This window comes from Micromesistius poutassou (assembly GCF_964030765.1).
Source record: "Micromesistius poutassou genome assembly, chromosome: 4".
NCBI classification, from domain to species: domain Eukaryota; kingdom Metazoa; phylum Chordata; class Actinopteri; order Gadiformes; family Gadidae; genus Micromesistius; species Micromesistius poutassou.
In genome coordinates, this window is record NC_140274.1 from 14,432,030 (window position 1) to 14,456,088 (window position 24,059).

General features: G+C 40.4%; 3 protein-coding genes across 3 annotated transcripts; all 3 read right to left on the minus strand.

Moving 5' to 3' along the window:
* Positions 1–153: 153 nt before the first annotated feature.
* LOC311342190 (sialoadhesin-like) lies at positions 154–5,832 on the minus strand. The gene is made up of 11 exons (XM_084467004.1): positions 5,596–5,832; positions 5,441–5,520; positions 4,618–4,983; positions 4,200–4,406; positions 3,339–3,608; positions 2,909–3,169; positions 2,387–2,647; positions 2,000–2,102; positions 1,841–1,901; positions 652–884; positions 154–497 (listed from the first exon to the last, which is right to left on the minus strand). The coding sequence occupies exons 2-11, from the start codon at positions 5,493–5,495 to the stop codon at positions 455–457; spliced, it is 1,860 nt and encodes a 619-aa protein (XP_084323130.1). The 5' UTR covers positions 5,496–5,520; positions 5,596–5,832; the 3' UTR covers positions 154–454.
* A 2,424-nt stretch (positions 5,833–8,256) lies between these two features.
* LOC311342193 (B-cell receptor CD22-like) lies at positions 8,257–14,452 on the minus strand. The gene is made up of 11 exons (XM_084467007.1): positions 14,216–14,452; positions 14,061–14,140; positions 13,238–13,603; positions 12,810–13,016; positions 11,949–12,218; positions 11,519–11,779; positions 10,997–11,257; positions 10,475–10,735; positions 10,091–10,190; positions 9,944–10,004; positions 8,257–8,987 (listed from the first exon to the last, which is right to left on the minus strand). Exons 2-11 carry the CDS (start codon positions 14,113–14,115, stop codon positions 8,751–8,753), a joined length of 2,079 nt encoding a protein of 692 aa, XP_084323133.1. The 5' UTR covers positions 14,116–14,140; positions 14,216–14,452; the 3' UTR covers positions 8,257–8,750.
* Positions 14,453–16,876: 2,424 nt separating this feature from the next.
* On the minus strand, positions 16,877–23,068 carry LOC311342186 (B-cell receptor CD22-like). Its single transcript, XM_084467001.1, has 12 exons — positions 22,832–23,068; positions 22,677–22,756; positions 21,854–22,219; positions 21,430–21,636; positions 20,569–20,838; positions 20,139–20,399; positions 19,617–19,877; positions 19,095–19,355; positions 18,711–18,810; positions 18,564–18,624; positions 17,375–17,607; positions 16,877–17,220 (listed from the first exon to the last, which is right to left on the minus strand). Exons 2-12 carry the CDS (start codon positions 22,729–22,731, stop codon positions 17,178–17,180), a joined length of 2,118 nt encoding a protein of 705 aa, XP_084323127.1. The 5' UTR covers positions 22,732–22,756; positions 22,832–23,068; the 3' UTR covers positions 16,877–17,177.
* Between the last annotated feature and the right edge of the window lie 991 nt (positions 23,069–24,059).

Sequence of the window (24,059 nt, forward strand, 5' to 3'; positions counted from 1 at the left end):
AATACGTGTTTTGTAATAACATATATCATTTAGGTTATTTCTTAAAGAGAATATGAACATGAAAAACACCATAAGCAGTTTAACTTACTAACTAAACATCATATACAATCACTGAAAAAAGATTATGAGAATAAAAAGCACATTTCAGCGAGCCACGTTATCAAGCACATTTTAATGCCAAAACAAGCGTAATATTACATTTTCCACTGAGAATAAAATTAATGTCAACCTTGTTTGGTTTTCAGTGATAGCAGCATGCATATCAACCAACAAAGCAATGATAGCAAGCGTTTTTTTCTGGCGAGAAGAGTATTCGTAGTAACTAACAAACTAAACAACATATACAATCACTGAACAATGATTATGACAATAAAATACACATTTATTGCTAGAAATGTTATTAAAACCCATTTAATGCTGAATCTATATCAAAATAATGCATTTTCTGGGATGTTTATTTGATGGTGGTATACAACTCTGACATCAGTTTACTGTCGCTGAAAAGAAGAAGTGAAAAAGAGATAAAGAGAAGTTAAGAAACTCAGTAAATTCTACACGGTTTATAAATGGCTTTGCCTCCACAAGCTGTCCCTTGGGATGATGAAGTCTCATCAACAAAGTTTATTTTCGAGAAATATCAAGAGTGCTTACTCAGGGACAGCCTTGGGTCTTTTAAGGTTGACCACAGAGTAAAGGACCTCTGTATGATCAGACTTTACCAGAGCACCAGCAAACCCACAAGGCACTTCCTGGTTCTTTGAGCGAGAGATGTGGATGCTGGCATAGTGAAGGTCATCCTGCTCTTCTATTTGTTCTCTCTGTGCTGCAGAAGCCGAGCGATTGGTCAGAGCTGAGACGTTGTCATACACAGGACACGGAGGAGACTGACGGGGAGAGAGGACAGAGTAGTACATTTAGAAAACACTTTACTCTTAAATGGCTGTTCAGAAGCTCATGTTTTTATGGTTCATTTAGAGACCGTTGGGGATGACTAGTGGTTCCACAGTGCAGGCCGCTGTAGGTTTCACTTTAGGACTCTCCTTCTTGAACATATTCCTCTTTCTAATTTGCTAGGTTTCAGTGACAGTTGAGCTTGTAGGACATCTTTGTTTGCTTGGATTAGACATCACTACTTCTATCACTCTGTCTTCTCATTCTGCTCACTGGCAGAAGTCGCTCAGTTTGTCCCCTTGATCTCAGCCTAGATCGCACTGCCACTCTATATCTCACTCTTGATCTCACAAAAAAATTAACCTGGAAAAGTTGATCCAACTTGTCTGGGATTTCGGTACTCGTAAGCAATAAAAACAAAGTTAAAATAGTAGATGAATAAATAAAACAAAAACAAAAAACAGACACACTTGCCACATGCTCGAAAGGGGGTAGGAGGAAGTAAAAAACTTATCTAGTCCTACCCCTTAACAAAAAAAAAATTGAAATGTAACAATAAGTAAACAAATGTTAATACTTTTTCATTAGAATGAAATGACAAGCGTGAATAGACGTGACTAAACATAACATAAATAGAACTTTAATACATAAACTCAGCCATTAACACGTTTCTATCTAAGAGTCACGTTAGTATTATAAAAAAGCATTCATGCTATTTAATTTGGTTTCCCTTGTGTAATGGTTCCCCTTTAAAGCTAATCTCTTGGGCATTGTATTTGCATATTGTCATAAAGGTCTCATAGCGAAAGGGCTTAAAGTTACAGAAACGGTAAGTACATGAGATTTTGGGGGTATGGGCTTGGAGTGGAGTGACTACCGACAGTGAGTAGTCGGTAGTGGAAGGAGGAGTCAAAGGAGTCATAGTAACAAATAGCTTCCTGTCGCTCACCTCCTCCCCGGTATCTGGCCTTCCTCCCTGGCCACGTGCTTTCCTAGAAGCCCTCTTTCTTCTGGGGAAGAGAATAGAGAGATAAGAAGAAGAAGTAATGATTGTCGAGAGAGAGAGAGAGAGAGAGAGAGAGAGAGAGAGAGAGAGAGAATATCTCACCTCATCCAGAGGAAGATGAGGAGGAGTATGGTGGCCAGTAAAACAGCAACAGTTCCTGCAGCCACAGTTGTTGTAGTCACTGATGATGGTGATGATGATTTGGCTGAAACCCAGTGATTTAACACTTGATTCATGTGAAGGATGAAATACTGTCCATATATATATTACATTTAGTCTAAATGTAACAGATCTCCAATTGATGAAAAAATATTATGGATACTCTTACTCTAAAACTTGGACATACATGTAACTAGGGTCGTACAGCACCAAAGTTAATGAAAGTGGCAACACAGAGTCTGTGTCTTACCATCGATGGTGCTGGTACTCAGGTATTTTCAAGTGTTTGGTTGGTCTTTAAACAATGTGCTATTTTAAAGGAACAATTACCTGTCACATTAAGGAACCACAAAGTTGAATTCTGAAGTCCAACTGCATTACGAGCTTCACAGTAATAATTTCCTCCAAGCTCAGATGTGATATTACTGATGGTGTAGTTCTCTCCTAATTCTTCCACTGAGCCTTCATGTTCCTTGAACCAGGTGTAGTTAGCTGCTGGGTTAGCATCACTGCTGCAGCTCAGAGTCACTGAGCCGCCCTCCTTTATTTCACCAGAGGGACTCACGCTCACTGAGGGGGTCTTTGGTGCGTCTGTCATAAACACAATGATACATTTACATCCTAAAGATATGAAACCATGCACATAACTGCAATGTCAGTGGGATACAGAATGCTGTTTCGAATAATAAAATATCACTGTGACTCATAGTTTACCAGGCACATAGCAATACATGAATAGCAGCTAAACAGTATTGCAAGACAGTATATAGCAAATATGTTGACATCTTAGACGGTACAGATTTGTATTATTACTATCTAACTTTAACCTTAATATTATCGTTTTCCACTCACACTGGACATCTATGAAAACCGAGTTGGAGCCAAGATATCCATATTGGTTCTCTGCTTGGCAGCGGTACGTTCCAATGTCTTTATAGCTGACTGGGTCAAAGGTATAAAGTTGACTTGATTTCCAGTGCAGAGTTTGGTTGTCCTTGAACCAGGTGTAGTTAGCTGCTGGGTTGGCATCACTGCTGCAGCTCAGAGTCACTGAACTGCCCTCCTTTATTTCACCAGGGGGTCTTGATATCACAAATGTGTTTTTAGGCCCATCTAGAGGTACGTCAAATATGATGTACATTTATATGAATGATGATATAAAGAAGACGTTTGAGGAGTGAGTGGAATGCAGGACGAATTTAGATGGTTTATCTTAATGTTGACATTGTTGTACAAACTTTAACATCTGTGTTAAGATGTTATACTGTGTTCTTTTACTCACATTTCACATCAATAGAGATGTGGGAGGAAGATTTTGTCCCTAGGTCATTCTCAGCTTGACAGAGGTATCGTCCAGAGTCGGAAGACTGGATGCGATGAAAGGAAAGCTGTTGTCCTTCGATGCTGTGTCCGGAGGAATGCTGTGTAGGAACCTTGGTCCAGGTGTACTTTGCTACTGGGTTGGCCTTGCTGCTGCAGGTCAGATTCACTGAACTGCCCTCCCTTATTAAACCAGAGGGAGTCACTCTCACTAAGGGGGTCTTTGGAGTGTCTGTTGACAGTTATATTTCATTAGTTATTAAACAAATTGTATTAATAAAATTAAGCTGAGTATGTACCCAAGTATAAAAAGAAAGGATTAGGAAGTTGTACGGCTAGTGTCATGAGCATTTCCAAGCCTTGTATTGAATCCAGTTTATCTTTGAAGAGCAGCTTGCTCATTATGAACTGGCTGCGGTCATATTGTCAATCAATAATAAAAATAAATAAGCAGTCCATAACCATAATCCAAAAGGAAATCTATGCAGTCGGCAATCTTTCTAATTTGTACGTTTGTTAGCTTCAAGCTTTGGCTGTGAACCCTCTGGTGCCGTATACGAGGGGAACTTTTTCTTACTTACTTATCCTGATTTTCATGCGGATGGAATCAAAAGCAAGTAGTGTGTGTTTCTGTTCTTCTCAAATCTTAAATGGTATCAGTGGTACCAGTAGCCTACCCGGTACTACTGGTAGCCCTGCCCTGAGGCTGGAGACTGCTTCTACATGGACGATAGTGGTCCATTCATACTAAAACTACATGTAGTTCTTTACACTAAAGACCCATCATGTCTGGCCTCATGTCAGTGTACTGTGGAGCTCTTACACACTGATGGAGAGGGGAGATGTTCGGATCCTTTAACAGCACATGATGAATTGTATTCAGAGTTAATCTGGAACCACATTCCTTGATCATTTTGAATTCCATTCCTGTACCAGATGTACGTAGGATAACCTGGTAAATGACACAAACTGTGACATTCCAGATATACCAAGTTACGATTGGTAGGAGAATTGACTTTTACCTGGAGATCTGGGCCAGGGAAGAAATTACACAAAATGAATAAAAAAAAAGAAAAACAGGTTAACCAGAAAAAAAGCAGGTGCACACACACACACACACACACACACACACGCATGTGCGCGCGCACACACACACACACACACACACACACACACACACACACACACACACACACACACACACACACAGTTGAATAGATTCAATAGTAATCAATGTTTACCTGTCACAGATAACTTCACTCCAGGGACACCACTAAATGCCTCTCTATGGTTTGTTGTAATCCGAAACTTGTAATCAGCAGAGTCACTCTGTGTCAGGTCTTTGATAATCAGTGTACAAGTTCCAGTACAGCTGGGCCCCCAGTAACAGCTGGACAAAACACAGCTGTATTTAACACGATTTGTATAGTCTGTTATATCTTTCAGATCAACTATATCATTGTGTTTATTAGTAAACCACAGTTTTTTCTCCACCGTAAGTACTCTAGGGTATTTATAGGTGCAGCTGATTTCAACCGTTGATCCTCTCAAAGCGCAGACATTACTAGATTTGTAAGTCACTGCCCAGTCACTATTACCCTGTAATGCTGTAAAAAACAAACACATCTCATTGACAATGATGGTTCAGCTGATGAAATGCATGATTACAGGATTACAAGATACATAAGAGATGGAGGCTTGGTGCGGCTGCAACTAGAGATTCATTCTGACAGAGCTGTCAGAGAAACGTTCACGAACATCATGGGACACCAACATTATGCAGCTAGTGAAGAGCTAGTGATATACCTAGTGATAAACACAGTGAGACAGCTAGTGACACACCTAGTGATAAACACAGTGAGACAGCTAGTGATACACCTAGTGATACACCTACAATATTCAGTAAAATAGAACATATTTGTTATTTTAAAAAGGTAAATTATCTAGACGTCATTAGATAAATTCACAACATGTTGTTTAACCCTCTCTTCATTCGGGTTGCTTGGGTGTCATGTTACCCATTGAAACAGTTCAACTTAATGTTCCCAACGTAAATGTACAAACCTGGTAATGACAGAAGGAAAGCTACAAATCCTCTTGCTGCTGTTCTAAGATTCATAGTTGGTTTCTCTCAGGGCGTTGTTCTACAGATATAAACAAAATATTTCTTAATTTTAACTAACAAAATACATAGTCTTATGTCTGTTTTTTGTACTCACATCACTCTTCCTTCCTCTTTACACAGCAGTGGCGATTTCTCTATGAGACTGCAAGGGAAGCTCAGCTTCCCCTAAAATTAAAAAAAATAAATGGTCAAATATATACTGTTGTGTTAACATTTCATTGACTAAAAATGCGTTAGAACACGTCCATCTCGAAGACAAGTTCGTTCAGAATCAGCAGTGGGCCTTCGGACCCAGCACGCCTCAGGGCGCCCCATGCAAAGTCAATGAGATGCGTCCGTTGACGGAGGTAGTGTGCAAGAGGCGTTGACAGCGTCTCTGGGGGTGAATAGACCTCTGAAGAATAAGTCCCGCCTCCGAGGCTCCGGTTCCCTCGGTCAAATGTCTATGGGAAATAACATGAGGTTTATGAATGAGCGTACATAACAAACTCTGTAGATGGAGAAGAAGTAAAAGCTGCGTCACGTTTTGAACTACACACATTTTACATATAGTTTCGACTGGCTTTTTGGATTGTCGGTGCCGTTAAATATGCCTTTCATAAACCTCATGTTATTTCCCATAGACATTTGACCGAGGGAACCGGAGGCGGGACTTATTCTTAGGCAGTGATGGGAATAACGGCGTTATAAGTGTCATGGTTCTGAGATATTTATTGGCATTTTGGACTCTGGCGGCCCCTAGTGGCTGCACATATGCTATTTAGGTATTTCCTGTTCCCCTGCAGTCCCAATTACTCCTGTCACCTGTGTCTCGTTTCCCTGGCCTGTCACATGACCAATCAAGCCATGTATTTAAGTCCTTCCTCTGACAATGTTCTGTGCTTAGTCTTTGTTGTGCCACTTTGAACTCTGACCTGAGAAAGATAGATTATTATTGATTCACTGTGTTTTGACCCCCCTGCCTGTTCTCTGGATTACCCACTCGGATTTGCCCTTTGGTACGACGCTTTGAACTCTTTGTATTTTTGACCAAGAGTCTACCTATGTTTAGTTTTCTTTTTTCTTTTTGGAATTTTGCCTTTGTTAGATTTCTGATTTTGAACTTCTCTGATCTTCTGTGTGTTTGCCCTTTGGACTTGGTTACAATAAATACCACTAAATTAAGCCATCTCTGCGCTTGAGTCTACACCCTCCTTGTCCCAACCCTGACAATAAGTAACGCCGTTACTTACCCTAACCCCAGTAACGAGTAATCTAATTGATTACTCATCTCATTATTATAACGCCGTTATCGTTACTTTCAAAAAATGTGTTGTGTTACTACATTGAAGGCAGGTGTTTTGCATCGGACCTCTGAGGCGAGTGACAGAAAATCTTGTTCCTCCCTTGTCCTTGGTGAGGGCGGGAGCACGAGACAACCGCAAAAGTGATGACGATTGGCTGGGGTTGAGTAAAATTCTATGGTAAGCCAATCAGAGGGGAAGTTAGGCGGGTGCTTAGTCTGCTTGCTTACGCTGTGCGCATCAACAGAATTGATTTTGCGGACCACTTTTCACAACAAGCATGAAGCACTACTATCTTACAATAGAGCGTAGCTGTGCTTTCTAGTTCCCCTTAAAAGCTCATCTCTTGGCAATTATATTTGCATATTGGTAGAAAGTTCTCAGAGTGACAGGGTTAGACTTACAGGAACAGCTAAAGCAACAACTAGACGTTTCACATGTGGTTTTGGGGTGTTGCCTCGGGCATTTGTGCGTCTTAGTCAAGGATGGCTAAGTAAGAAATGGCTTCCTGCCTCCACCACCGTATCTGGCCTACCTCCCTGGTTTTTGGAAGCCATCTTTCTTCTGGTGAAGAGAACAGAGAGATAAAGAAGCAACAGGAGAAATGTATGGCAAAAAAGAGCGAGAAAGAGAGAGAGAGAGAGGATATCTCAACTTATCCAGAGGAAGATGAGGAGGGGGATGGAGACCAGTAGGACAGCATCTGTACTTACAGCTGAAGTGATCTGTGATGATGATGATGTGTGATGTGTCTGGAAGATACTGATTGAAGGCTTGGACTACCCTCCACTATTTCCCCAGACCTGATTACACAGATGTGGGTTTTAGCCCTAGGTCTTGAGGTCATTGTTAAAAGATGATGATACGTTGATACCAATGATACAGCAGGATAATGCATGAGGAATTTAGATGATTCATATTAATGTTGACAGGGTTATGCAGACTTTAAAGGTAAAGTGTGTAGGATTGAGTGGTATCTAGTTGTCTAGTTGCAGATTGCAACCAATTTAATAAGCCCCCTTTTCACTTAGTTATTTAATCTGATTTAGTCTGAGTTATTTGAACAACATATGGCTGTGCCCATATGTGCAAAATCAATTTCTGCCAAACCAGTCACGAACCTAGAGATCAGGAGATCAGGAATTTTATCAACACATTTTAATGCCGAAACAATCGTAATATTGCATGTGTTGCAATGTTTCCAGGCGCACTGATCACTCGTGCTGCCGGACATTTGTAGGAACCTTATGGAACATTGGTTTCATAAGATATCATATGAACGTTTTATGAGACCAGCCTGCATGGTTCCACATGTTTGAAATACGTGTTTTGTAATAACATATATCATTTAGGTTATTTCTTAAAGAGAATATGAACATGAAAAACACCATAAGCAGTTTAACTTACTAACTAAACATCATATACAATCACTGAAAAAAGATTATGAGAATAAAAAGCACATTTCAGCGAGCCACGTTATCAAGCACATTTTAATGCCAAAACAAGCGTAATATTACATTTTCCACTGAGAATAAAATTAATGTCAACCTTGTTTGGTTTTCAGTGATAGCAGCATGCATATCAACCAACAAAGCAATGATAGCAAGCGTTTTTTTCTGGCGAGAAGAGTATTCGTAGTAACTAACAAACTAAACAACATATACAATCACTGAACAATGATTATGACAATAAAATACACATTTATTGCTAGAAATGTTATTAAAACCCATTTAATGCTGAATCTATATCAAAATAATGCATTTTCTGGGATGTTTATTTGATGGTGGTATACAACTCTGACATCAGTTTACTGTCGCTGAAAAGAAGAAGTGAAAAAGAGATAAAGAGAAGTTAAGAAACTCAGTAAATTCTACACGGTTTATAAATGGCTTTGCCTCCACAAGCTGTCCCTTGGGATGATGAAGTCTCATCAACAAAGTTTATTTTCGAGAAATATCAAGAGTGCTTACTCAGGGACAGCCTTGGGTCTTTTAAGGTTGACCACAGAGTAAAGGACCTCTGTATGATCAGACTTTACCAGAGCACCAGCAAACCCACAAGGCACTTCCTGGTTCTTTGAGCGAGAGATGTGGATGCTGGCATAGTGAAGGTCATCCTGCTCTTCTATTTGTTCTCTCTGTGCTGCAGAAGCCGAGCGATTGGTCAGAGCTGAGACGTTGTCATACACAGGACACGGAGGAGACTGACGGGGAGAGAGGACAGAGTAGTACATTTAGAAAACACTTTACTCTTAAATGGCTGTTCAGAAGCTCATGTTTTTATGGTTCATTTAGAGACCGTTGGGGATGACTAGTGGTTCCACAGTGCAGGCCGCTGTAGGTTTCACTTTAGGACTCTCCTTCTTGAACATATTCCTCTTTCTAATTTGCTAGGTTTCAGTGACAGTTGAGCTTGTAGGACATCTTTGTTTGCTTGGATTAGACATCACTACTTCTATCACTCTGTCTTCTCATTCTGCTCACTGGCAGAAGTCGCTCAGTTTGTCCCCTTGATCTCAGCCTAGATCGCACTGCCACTCTATATCTCACTCTTGATCTCACAAAAAAATTAACCTGGAAAAGTTGATCCAACTTGTCTGGGATTTCGGTACTCGTAAGCAATAAAAACAAAGTTAAAATAGTAGATGAATAAATAAAACAAAAACAAAAAACAGACACACTTGCCACATGCTCGAAAGGGGGTAGGAGGAAGTAAAAAACTTATCTAGTCCTACCCCTTAACAAAAAAAAAATTGAAATGTAACAATAAGTAAACAAATGTTAATACTTTTTCATTAGAATGAAATGACAAGCGTGAATAGACGTGACTAAACATAACATAAATAGAACTTTAATACATAAACTCAGCCATTAACACGTTTCTATCTAAGAGTCACGTTAGTATTATAAAAAAGCATTCATGCTATTTAATTTGGTTTCCCTTGTGTAATGGTTCCCCTTTAAAGCTAATCTCTTGGGCATTGTATTTGCATATTGTCATAAAGGTCTCATAGCGAAAGGGCTTAAAGTTACAGAAACGGTAAGTACATGAGATTTTGGGGGTATGGGCTTGGAGTGGAGTGACTACCGACAGTGAGTAGTCGGTAGTGGAAGGAGGAGTCAAAGGAGTCATAGTAACAAATAGCTTCCTGTCGCTCACCTCCTCCCCGGTATCTGGCCTTCCTCCCTGGCCACGTGCTTTCCTAGAAGCCCTCTTTCTTCTGGGGAAGAGAATAGAGAGATAAGAAGAAGAAGTAATGATTGTCGAGAGAGAGAGAGAGAGAGAGAGAGAGAGAGAATATCTCACCTCATCCAGAGGAAGATGAGGAGGAGTATGGTGGCCAGTAAAACAGCAACAGTTCCTGCAGCCACAGTTGTTGTAGTCACTGATGATGGTGATGATTTGGCTGAAACCCAGTGATTTAACACTTGATTCATGTGAAGGATGAAATACTGTCCATATATATATTACATTTAGTCTAAATGTAACAGATCTCCAATTGATGAAAAAATATTATGGATACTCTTACTCTAAAACTTGGACATACATGTAACTAGGGTCGTACAGCACCAAAGTAAATGAAAGTGGCAAAACAGAGTCTGTGTCTTACCATCGATGGTGCTGGTACTCAGGTATTTTCAAGTGTTTGGTTGGTCTTTAAACAATGTGCTATTTTAAAGGAACAATTACCTGTCACATTAAGGAACCACAAAGTTGAATTCTGAAGTCCAACTGCATTACGAGCTTCACAGTAATAATTTCCTCCAAGCTCAGATGTGATATTACTGATGGTGTAGTTCTCTCCTAATTCTTCCACTGAGCCTTCATGTTCCTTGAACCAGGTGTAGTTAGCTGCTGGGTTAGCATCACTGCTGCAGCTCAGAGTCACTGAGCCGCCCTCCTTTATTTCACCAGAGGGACTCACGCTCACTGAGGGGGTCTTTGGTGCGTCTGTCATAAACACAATGATACATTTACATCCTAAAGATATGAAACCATGCACATAACTGCAATGTCAGTGGGATACAGAATGCTGTTTCGAATAATAAAATATCACTGTGACTCATAGTTTACCAGGCATATAGCAATACATGAATAGCAGCTAAACAGTATTGCAAGACGGTATATAGCAAATATGTTGACATCTTAGACGGTACAGATTTGTATTATTACTATCTAACTTTAACCTTAATATTATCGTTTTCCACTCACACTGGACATCTATGAAAACCGAGTTGGAGCCAAGATATCCATATTGGTTCTCTGCTTGGCAGAGGTACTTTCCACTGTCTTTAGAGCTGACTGGGTCAAAGGTATAAAGTTGACTTGGTTTCCAGGGTAAAGTTTGGTTGTTCTTGAACCAGGTGTAGTTAGCTGCTGGGTTAGCATCACTGCTGCAGCTCAGAGTCACTGAGCCGCCCTCCTTTATTTCACCAGAGGGACTCACGCTCACTGAGGGGGTCTTTGGTGCGTCTGTCATAAACACAATGATACATTTACATCCTAAAGATATGAAACCATGCACATAACTGCAATGTCAGTGGGATACAGAATGCTGTTTCGAATAATAAAATATCACTGTGACTCATAGTTTACCAGGCACATAGCAATACATGAATAGCAGCTAAACAGTATTGCAAGACAGTATATAGCAAATATGTTGACATCTTAGACGGTACAGATTTGTATTATTACTATCTAACTTTAACCTTAATATTATCGTTTTCCACTCACACTGGACATCTATGAAAACCGAGTTGGAGCCAAGATATCCATATTGGTTCTCTGCTTGGCAGCGGTACGTTCCAATGTCTTTATAGCTGACTGGGTCAAAGGTATAAAGTTGACTTGATTTCCAGTGCAGAGTTTGGTTGTCCTTGAACCAGGTGTAGTTAGCTGCTGGGTTGGCATCACTGCTGCAGCTCAGAGTCACTGAACTGCCCTCCTTTATTTCACCAGGGGGTCTTGATATCACAAATGTGTTTTTAGGCCCATCTAGAGGTACGTCAAATATGATGTACATTTATATGAATGATGATATAAAGAAGACGTTTGAGGAGTGAGTGGAATGCAGGACGAATTTAGATGGTTTATCTTAATGTTGACATTGTTGTACAAACTTTAACATCTGTGTTAAGATGTTATACTGTGTTCTTTTACTCACATTTCACATCAATAGAGATGTGGGAGGAAGATTTTGTCCCTAGGTCATTCTCAGCTTGACAGAGGTATCGTCCAGAGTCGGAAGACTGGATGCGATGAAAGGAAAGCTGTTGTCCTTCGATGCTGTGTCCGGAGGAATGCTGTGTAGGAACCTTGGTCCAGGTGTACTTTGCTACTGGGTTGGCCTTGCTGCTGCAGGTCAGATTCACTGAACTGCCCTCCCTTATTAAACCAGAGGGAGTCACTCTCACTAAGGGGGTCTTTGGAGTGTCTGTTGACAGTTATATTTCATTAGTTATTAAACAAATTGTATTAATAAAATTAAGCTGAGTATGTACCCAAGTATAAAAAGAAAGGATTAGGAAGTTGTACGGCTAGTGTCATGAGCATTTCCAAGCCTTGTATTGAATCCAGTTTATCTTTGAAGAGCAGCTTGCTCATTATGAACTGGCTGCGGTCATATTGTCAATCAATAATAAAAATAAATAAGCAGTCCATAACCATAATCCAAAAGGAAATCTATGCAGTCGGCAATCTTTCTAATTTGTACGTTTGTTAGCTTCAAGCTTTGGCTGTGAACCCTCTGGTGCCGTATACGAGGGGAACTTTTTCTTACTTACTTATCCTGATTTTCATGCGGATGGAATCAAAAGCAAGTAGTGTGTGTTTCTGTTCTTCTCAAATCTTAAATGGTATCAGTGGTACCAGTAGCCTACCCGGTACTACTGGTAGCCCTGCCCTGAGGCTGGAGACTGCTTCTACATGGACGATAGTGGTCCATTCATACTAAAACTACATGTAGTTCTTTACACTAAAGACCCATCATGTCTGGCCTCATGTCAGTGTACTGTGGAGCTCTTACACACTGATGGAGAGGGGAGATGTTCGGATCCTTTAACAGCACATGATGAATTGTATTCAGAGTTAATCTGGAACCACATTCCTTGATCATTTTGAATTCCATTCCTGTACCAGATGTACGTAGGATAACCTGGTAAATGACACAAACTGTGACATTCCAGATATACCCAGTTACGATTGGTAGGAGAATTGACTTTTACCTGGAGATCTGGGCCAGGGAAGAAATTACACAAAATGAATAAAAAAAAAGAAAAACAGGTTAACCAGAAAAAAAGCAGGTGCACACACACACACACACACACACACACACGCATGTGCGCGCGCACACACACACACACACACACACACACACACACACACACACACACACACACACACACACACACACACACACACAGTTGAATAGATTCAATAGTAATCAATGTTTACCTGTCACAGATAACTTCACTCCAGGGACACCACTAAATGCCTCTCTATGGTTTGTTGTAATCCTAAACTTGTAATCAGCAGAGTCACTCTGTGTCAGGTCTTTGATAATCAGTGTACAAGTTCCAGTACAGCTGGGCCCCCAGTAACAGCTGGACAAAACACAGCTGTATTTAACACGATTTGTATAGTCTGTTATATCTTTCAGATCAACTATATCATTGTGTTTATTAGTAAACCACAGTTTTTTCTCCACCGTAAGTACTCTAGGGTATTTATAGGTGCAGCTGATTTCAACCGTTGATCCTCTCAAAGCGCAGACATTACTAGATTTGTAAGTCACTGCCCAGTCACTATTACCCTGTAATGCTGTAAAAAACAAACACATCTCATTGACAATGATGGTTCAGCTGATGAAATGCATGATTACAGGATTACAAGATACATAAGAGATGGAGGCTTGGTGCGGCTGCAACTAGAGATTCATTCTGACAGAGCTGTCAGAGAAACGTTCACGAACATCATGGGACACCAACATTATGCAGCTAGTGAAGAGCTAGTGATATACCTAGTGATAAACACAGTGAGACAGCTAGTGACACACCTAGTGATAAACACAGTGAGACAGCTAGTGATACACCTAGTGATACACCTACAATATTCAGTAAAATAGAACATATTTGTTATTTTAAAAAGGTAAATTATCTAGACGTCATTAGATAAATTCACAACATGTTGTTTAACCCTCTCTTCATTCGGGTTGCTTGGGTGTCATGTTACCCATTGAAACAGTTCAACTTAATGTTCCCAACGTAAATGTACAAACCTGGTAATGACAGAAGGAAAGCTACAAATCCTCTTGCTGCTGTTCTAAGATTCATAGTTGGTTTCTCTCAGGGCGTTGTTCTACAGATATAAACAAAATATTTCTTAATTTTAACTAACAAAATACATAGTCTTATGTCTGTTTTTTGTACTCACATCACTCTTCCTTCCTCTTTACACAGCAGTGGCGATTTCTCTATGAGACTGCAAGGGAAGCTCAGCTTCCCCTAAAATTAAAAAAAATAAATGGTCAAATATATACTGTTGTGTTAACATTTCATTGACTAAAAATGCGTTAGAACACGTCCATCTCGAAGACAAGTTCGTTCAGAATCAGCAGTGGGCCTTCGGACCCAGCACGCCTCAGGGCGCCCCATGCAAAGTCAATGAGATGCGTCCGTTGACGGAGGTAGTGTGCAAGAGGCGTTGACAGCGTCTCTGGGGGTGAATAGACCTCTGAAGAATAAGTCCCGCCTCCGAGGCTCCGGTTCCCTCGGTCAAATGTCTATGGGAAATAACATGAGGTTTATGAATGAGCGTACATAACAAACTCTGTAGATGGAGAAGAAGTAAAAGCTGCGTCACGTTTTGAACTACACACATTTTACATATAGTTTCGACTGGCTTTTTGGATTGTCGGTGCCGTTAAATATGCCTTTCATAAACCTCATGTTATTTCCCATAGACATTTGACCGAGGGAACCGGAGGCGGGACTTATTCTTAGGCAGTGATGGGAATAACGGCGTTATAAGTGTCATGGTTCTGAGATATTTATTGGCATTTTGGACTCTGGCGGCCCCTAGTGGCTGCACATATGCTATTTAGGTATTTCCTGTTCCCCTGCAGTCCCAATTACTCCTGTCACCTGTGTCTCGTTTCCCTGGCCTGTCACATGACCAATCAAGCCATGTATTTAAGTCCTTCCTCTGACAATGTTCTGTGCTTAGTCTTTGTTGTGCCACTTTGAACTCTGACCTGAGAAAGATAGATTATTATTGATTCACTGTGTTTTGACCCCCCTGCCTGTTCTCTGGATTACCCACTCGGATTTGCCCTTTGGTACGACGCTTTGAACTCTTTGTATTTTTGACCAAGAGTCTACCTATGTTTAGTTTTCTTTTTTCTTTTTGGAATTTTGCCTTTGTTAGATTTCTGATTTTGAACTTCTCTGATCTTCTGTGTGTTTGCCCTTTGGACTTGGTTACAATAAATACCACTAAATTAAGCCATCTCTGCGCTTGAGTCTACACCCTCCTTGTCCCAACCCTGACAATAAGTAACGCCGTTACTTACCCTAACCCCAGTAACGAGTAATCTAATTGATTACTCATCTCATTATTATAACGCCGTTATCGTTACTTTCAAAAAATGTGTTGTGTTACTACATTGAAGGCAGGTGTTTTGCATCGGACCTCTGAGCCGAGTGACAGAAAATCTTGTTCCTCCCTTGTCCTTGGTGAGGGCGGGAGCACGAGACAACCGCAAAAGTGATGACGATTGGCTGGGGTTGAGTAAAATTCTATGGTAAGCCAATCAGAGGGGAAGTTAGGCGGGTGCTTAGTCTGCTTGCTTACGCTGTGCGCATCAACAGAATTGATTTTGCGGACCACTTTTCACAACAAGCATGAAGCACTACTATCTTACAATAGAGCGTAGCTGTGCTTTCTAGTTCCCCTTAAAAGCTCATCTCTTGGCAATTATATTTGCATATTGGTAGAAAGTTCTCAGAGTGACAGGGTTAGACTTACAGGAACAGCTAAAGCAACAACTAGACGTTTCACATGTGGTTTTGGGGTGTTGCCTCGGGCATTTGTGCGTCTTAGTCAAGGATGGCTAAGTAAGAAATGGCTTCCTGCCTCCACCCCCGTATCTGGCCTACCTCCCTGGTTTTTGGAAGCCATCTTTCTTCTGGTGAAGAGAACAGAGAGATAAAGAAGCAACAGGAGAAATGTATGGCAAAAAAGAGCGAGAAAGAGAGAGAGAGAGAGGATATCTCAACTTATCCAGAGGAAGATGAGGAGGGGGATGGAGACCAGTAGGACAGCATCTGTACTTACAGCTGAAGTGATCTGTGATGATGATGATGTGTGATGTGTCTGGAAGATACTGATTGAAGGCTTGGACTACCCTCCACTATTTCCCCAGACCTGATTACACAGATGTGGGTTTTAGCCCTAGGTCTTGAGGTCATTGTTAAAAGATGATGATACGTTGATACCAATGATACAGCAGGATAATGCATGAGGAATTTAGATGATTCATATTAATGTTGACAGGGTTATGCAGACTTTAAAGGTAAAGTGTGTAGGATTGAGTGGTATCTAGTTGTCTAGTTGCAGATTGCAACCAATTTAATAAGCCCCCTTTTCACTTAGTTATTTAATCTGATTTAGTCTGAGTTATTTGAACAACATATGGCTGTGCCCATATGTGCAAAATCAATTTCTGCCAAACCAGTCACGAACCTAGAGATCAGGAGATCAGGAATTTTATCAACACATTTTAATGCCGAAACAATCGTAATATTGCATGTGTTGCAATGTTTCCAGGCGCACTGATCACTCGTGCTGCCGGACATTTGTAGGAACCTTATGGAACATTGGTTTCATAAGATATCATATGAACGTTTTATGAGACCAGCCTGCATGGTTCCACATGTTTGAAATACGTGTTTTGTAATAACATATATCATTTAGGTTATTTCTTAAAGAGAATATGAACATGAAAAACACCATAAGCAGTTTAACTTACTAACTAAACATCATATACAATCACTGAAAAAAGATTATGAGAATAAAAAGCACATTTCAGCGAGCCACGTTATCAAGCACATTTTAATGCCAAAACAAGCGTAATATTACATTTTCCACTGAGAATAAAATTAATGTCAACCTTGTTTGGTTTTCAGTGATAGCAGCATGCATATCAACCAACAAAGCAATGATAGCAAGCGTTTTTTTCTGGCGAGAAGAGTATTCGTAGTAACTAACAAACTAAACAACATATACAATCACTGAACAATGATTATGACAATAAAATACACATTTATTGCTAGAAATGTTATTAAAACCCATTTAATGCTGAATCTATATCAAAATAATGCATTTTCTGGGATGTTTATTTGATGGTGGTATACAACTCTGACATCAGTTTACTGTCGCTGAAAAGAAGAAGTGAAAAAGAGATAAAGAGAAGTTAAGAAACTCAGTAAATTCTACACGGTTTATAAATGGCTTTGCCTCCACAAGCTGTCCCTTGGGATGATGAAGTCTCATCAACAAAGTTTATTTTCGAGAAATATCAAGAGTGCTTACTCAGGGACAGCCTTGGGTCTTTTAAGGTTGACCACAGAGTAAAGGACCTCTGTATGATCAGACTTTACCAGAGCACCAGCAAACCCACAAGGCACTTCCTGGTTCTTTGAGCGAGAGATGTGGATGCTGGCATAGTGAAGGTCATCCTGCTCTTCTATTTGTTCTCTCTGTGCTGCAGAAGCCGAGCGATTGGTCAGAGCTGAGACGTTGTCATACACAGGACACGGAGGAGACTGACGGGGAGAGAGGACAGAGTAGTACATTTAGAAAACACTTTACTCTTAAATGGCTGTTCAGAAGCTCATGTTTTTATGGTTCATTTAGAGACCGTTGGGGATGACTAGTGGTTCCACAGTGCAGGCCGCTGTAGGTTTCACTTTAGGACTCTCCTTCTTGAACATATTCCTCTTTCTAATTTGCTAGGTTTCAGTGACAGTTGAGCTTGTAGGACATCTTTGTTTGCTTGGATTAGACATCACTACTTCTATCACTCTGTCTTCTCATTCTGCTCACTGGCAGAAGTCGCTCAGTTTGTCCCCTTGATCTCAGCCTAGATCGCACTGCCACTCTATATCTCACTCTTGATCTCACAAAAAAATTAACCTGGAAAAGTTGATCCAACTTGTCTGGGATTTCGGTACTCGTAAGCAATAAAAACAAAGTTAAAATAGTAGATGAATAAATAAAACAAAAACAAAAAACAGACACACTTGCCACATGCTCGAAAGGGGGTAGGAGGAAGTAAAAAACTTATCTAGTCCTACCCCTTAACAAAAAAAAAATTGAAATGTAACAATAAGTAAACAAATGTTAATACTTTTTCATTAGAATGAAATGACAAGCGTGAATAGACGTGACTAAACATAACATAAATAGAACTTTAATACATAAACTCAGCCATTAACACGTTTCTATCTAAGAGTCACGTTAGTATTATAAAAAAGCATTCATGCTATTTAATTTGGTTTCCCTTGTGTAATGGTTCCCCTTTAAAGCTAATCTCTTGGGCATTGTATTTGCATATTGTCATAAAGGTCTCATAGCGAAAGGGCTTAAAGTTACAGAAACGGTAAGTACATGAGATTTTGGGGGTATGGGCTTGGAGTGGAGTGACTACCGACAGTGAGTAGTCGGTAGTGGAAGGAGGAGTCAAAGGAGTCATAGTAACAAATAGCTTCCTGTCGCTCACCTCCTCCCCGGTATCTGGCCTTCCTCCCTGGCCACGTGCTTTCCTAGAAGCCCTCTTTCTTCTGGGGAAGAGAATAGAGAGATAAGAAGAAGAAGTAATGATTGTCGAGAGAGAGAGAGAGAGAGAGAGAGAGAGAGAATATCTCACCTCATCCAGAGGAAGATGAGGAGGAGTATGGTGGCCAGTAAAACAGCAACAGTTCCTGCAGCCACAGTTGTTGTAGTCACTGATGATGGTGATGATTTGGCTGAAACCCAGTGATTTAACACTTGATTCATGTGAAGGATGAAATACTGTCCATATATATATTACATTTAGTCTAAATGTAACAGATCTCCAATTGATGAAAAAATATTATGGATACTCTTACTCTAAAACTTGGACATACATGTAACTAGGGTCGTACAGCACCAAAGTAAATGAAAGTGGCAACACAGAGTCTGTGTCTTACCATCGATGGTGCTGGTACTCAGGTATTTTCAAGTGTTTGGTTGGTCTTTAAACAATGTGCTATTTTAAAGGAACAATTACCTGTCACATTAAGGAACCACAAAGTTGAATTCTGAAGTCCAACTGCATTACGAGCTTCACAGTAATAATTTCCTCCAAGCTCAGATGTGATATTACTGATGGTGTAGTTCTCTCCTAATTCTTCCACTGAGCCTTCATGTTCCTTGAACCAGGTGTAGTTAGCTGCTGGGTTAGCATCACTGCTGCAGCTCAGAGTCACTGAGCCGCCCTCCTTTATTTCACCAGAGGGACTCACGCTCACTGAGGGGGTCTTTGGTGCGTCTGTCATAAACACAATGATACATTTACATCCTAAAGATATGAAACCATGCACATAACTGCAATGTCAGTGGGATACAGAATGCTGTTTCGAATAATAAAATATCACTGTGACTCATAGTTTACCAGGCATATAGCAATACATGAATAGCAGCTAAACAGTATTGCAAGACGGTATATAGCAAATATGTTGACATCTTAGACGGTACAGATTTGTATTATTACTATCTAACTTTAACCTTAATATTATCGTTTTCCACTCACACTGGACATCTATGAAAACCGAGTTGGAGCCAAGATATCCATATTGGTTCTCTGCTTGGCAGAGGTACTTTCCACTGTCTTTAGAGCTGACTGGGTCAAAGGTATAAAGTTGACTTGGTTTCCAGGGTAAAGTTTGGTTGTTCTTGAACCAGGTGTAGTTAGCTGCTGGGTTAGCATCACTGCTGCAGCTCAGAGTCACTGAGCCGCCCTCCTTTATTTCACCAGAGGGACTCACGCTCACTGAGGGGGTCTTTGGTGCGTCTGTCATAAACACAATGATACATTTACATCCTAAAGATATGAAACCATGCACATAACTGCAATGTCAGTGGGATACAGAATGCTGTTTCGAATAATAAAATATCACTGTGACTCATAGTTTACCAGGCACATAGCAATACATGAATAGCAGCTAAACAGTATTGCAAGACAGTATATAGCAAATATGTTGACATCTTAGACGGTACAGATTTGTATTATTACTATCTAACTTTAACCTTAATATTATCGTTTTCCACTCACACTGGACATCTATGAAAACCGAGTTGGAGCCAAGATATCCATATTGGTTCTCTGCTTGGCAGCGGTACGTTCCAATGTCTTTATAGCTGACTGGGTCAAAGGTATAAAGTTGACTTGATTTCCAGTGCAGAGTTTGGTTGTCCTTGAACCAGGTGTAGTTAGCTGCTGGGTTGGCATCACTGCTGCAGCTCAGAGTCACTGAACTGCCCTCCTTTATTTCACCAGGGGGTCTTGATATCACAAATGTGTTTTTAGGCCCATCTAGAGGTACGTCAAATATGATGTACATTTATATGAATGATGATATAAAGAAGACGTTTGAGGAGTGAGTGGAATGCAGGACGAATTTAGATGGTTTATCTTAATGTTGACATTGTTGTACAAACTTTAACATCTGTGTTAAGATGTTATACTGTGTTCTTTTACTCACATTTCACATCAATAGAGATGTGGGAGGAAGATTTTGTCCCTAGGTCATTCTCAGCTTGACAGAGGTATCGTCCAGAGTCGGAAGACTGGATGCGATGAAAGGAAAGCTGTTGTCCTTCGATGCTGTGTCCGGAGGAATGCTGTGTAGGAACCTTGGTCCAGGTGTACTTTGCTACTGGGTTGGCCTTGCTGCTGCAGGTCAGATTCACTGAACTGCCCTCCCTTATTAAACCAGAGGGAGTCACTCTCACTAAGGGGGTCTTTGGAGTGTCTGTTGACAGTTATATTTCATTAGTTATTAAACAAATTGTATTAATAAAATTAAGCTGAGTATGTACCCAAGTATAAAAAGAAAGGATTAGGAAGTTGTACGGCTAGTGTCATGAGCATTTCCAAGCCTTGTATTGAATCCAGTTTATCTTTGAAGAGCAGCTTGCTCATTATGAACTGGCTGCGGTCATATTGTCAATCAATAATAAAAATAAATAAGCAGTCCATAACCATAATCCAAAAGGAAATCTATGCAGTCGGCAATCTTTCTAATTTGTACGTTTGTTAGCTTCAAGCTTTGGCTGTGAACCCTCTGGTGCCGTATACGAGGGGAACTTTTTCTTACTTACTTATCCTGATTTTCATGCGGATGGAATCAAAAGCAAGTAGTGTGTGTTTCTGTTCTTCTCAAATCTTAAATGGTATCAGTGGTACCAGTAGCCTACCCGGTACTACTGGTAGCCCTGCCCTGAGGCTGGAGACTGCTTCTACATGGACGATAGTGGTCCATTCATACTAAAACTACATGTAGTTCTTTACACTAAAGACCCATCATGTCTGGCCTCATGTCAGTGTACTGTGGAGCTCTTACACACTGATGGAGAGGGGAGATGTTCGGATCCTTTAACAGCACATGATGAATTGTATTCAGAGTTAATCTGGAACCACATTCCTTGATCATTTTGAATTCCATTCCTGTACCAGATGTACGTAGGATAACCTGGTAAATGACACAAACTGTGACATTCCAGATATACCCAGTTACGATTGGTAGGAGAATTGACTTTTACCTGGAGATCTGGGCCAGGGAAGAAATTACACAAAATGAATTAAAAAAAAGAAAAACAGGTTAACCAGAAAAAAAGCAGGTGCACACACACACACACACACACACACACACGCATGTGCGCGCGCACACACACACACACACACACACACACACACACACACACACACACACACACACACACACACACACACACAGTTGAATAGATTCAATAGTAATCAATGTTTACCTGTCACAGATAACTTCACTCCAGGGACACCACTAAATGCCTCTCTATGGTTTGTTGTAATCCGAAACTTGTAATCAGCAGAGTCACTCTGTGTCAGGTCTTTGATAATCAGTGTACAAGTTCCAGTACAGCTGGGCCCCCAGTAACAGCTGGACAAAACACAGCTGTATTTAACACGATTTGTATAGTCTGTTATATCTTTCAGATCAACTATATCATTGTGTTTATTAGTAAACCACAGTTTTTTCTCCACCGTAAGTACTCTAGGGTATTTATAGGTGCAGCTGATTTCAACCGTTGATCCTCTCAAAGCGCAGACATTACTAGATTTGTAAGTCACTGCCCAGTCACTATTACCCTGTAATGCTGTAAAAAACAAACACATCTCATTGACAATGATGGTTCAGCTGATGAAATGCATGATTACAGGATTACAAGATACATAAGAGATGGAGGCTTGGTGCGGCTGCAACTAGAGATTCATTCTGACAGAGCTGTCAGAGAAACGTTCACGAACATCATGGGACACCAACATTATGCAGCTAGTGAAGAGCTAGTGATATACCTAGTGATAAACACAGTGAGACAGCTAGTGACACACCTAGTGATAAACACAGTGAGACAGCTAGTGATACACCTAGTGATACACCTACAATATTCAGTAAAATAGAACATATTTGTTATTTTAAAAAGGTAAATTATCTAGACGTCATTAGATAAATTCACAACATGTTGTTTAACCCTCTCTTCATTCGGGTTGCTTGGGTGTCATGTTACCCATTGAAACAGTTCAACTTAATGTTCCCAACGTAAATGTACAAACCTGGTAATGACAGAAGGAAAGCTACAAATCCTCTTGCTGCTGTTCTAAGATTCATAGTTGGTTTCTCTCAGGGCGTTGTTCTACAGATATAAACAAAATATTTCTTAATTTTAACTAACAAAATACATAGTCTTATGTCTGTTTTTTGTACTCACATCACTCTTCCTTCCTCTTTACACAGCAGTGGCGATTTCTCTATGAGACTGCAAGGGAAGCTCAGCTTCCCCTAAAATTAAAAAAAATAAATGGTCAAATATATACTGTTGTGTTAACATTTCATTGACTAAAAATGCGTTAGAACACGTCCATCTCGAAGACAAGTTCGTTCAGAATCAGCAGTGGGCCTTCGGACCCAGCACGCCTCAGGGCGCCCCATGCAAAGTCAATGAGATGCGTCCGTTGACGGAGGTAGTGTGCAAGAGGCGTTGACAGCGTCTCTGGGGGTGAATAGACCTCTGAAGAATAAGTCCCGCCTCCGAGGCTCCGGTTCCCTCGGTCAAATGTCTATGGGAAATAACATGAGGTTTATGAATGAGCGTACATAACAAACTCTGTAGATGGAGAAGAAGTAAAAGCTGCGTCACGTTTTGAACTACACACATTTTACATATAGTTTCGACTGGCTTTTTGGATTGTCGGTGCCGTTAAATATGCCTTTCATAAACCTCATGTTATTTCCCATAGACATTTGACCGAGGGAACCGGAGGCGGGACTTATTCTTAGGCAGTGATGGGAATAACGGCGTTATAAGTGTCATGGTTCTGAGATATTTATTGGCATTTTGGACTCTGGCGGCCCCTAGTGGCTGCACATATGCTATTTAGGTATTTCCTGTTCCCCTGCAGTCCCAATTACTCCTGTCACCTGTGTCTCGTTTCCCTGGCCTGTCACATGACCAATCAAGCCATGTATTTAAGTCCTTCCTCTGACAATGTTCTGTGCTTAGTCTTTGTTGTGCCACTTTGAACTCTGACCTGAGAAAGATAGATTATTATTGATTCACTGTGTTTTGACCCCCCTGCCTGTTCTCTGGATTACCCACTCGGATTTGCCCTTTGGTACGACGCTTTGAACTCTTTGTATTTTTGACCAAGAGTCTACCTATGTTTAGTTTTCTTTTTTCTTTTTGGAATTTTGCCTTTGTTAGATTTCTGATTTTGAACTTCTCTGATCTTCTGTGTGTTTGCCCTTTGGACTTGGTTACAATAAATACCACTAAATTAAGCCATCTCTGCGCTTGAGTCTACACCCTCCTTGTCCCAACCCTGACAATAAGTAACGCCGTTACTTACCCTAACCCCAGTAACGAGTAATCTAATTGATTACTCATCTCATTATTATAACGCCGTTATCGTTACTTTCAAAAAATGTGTTGTGTTACT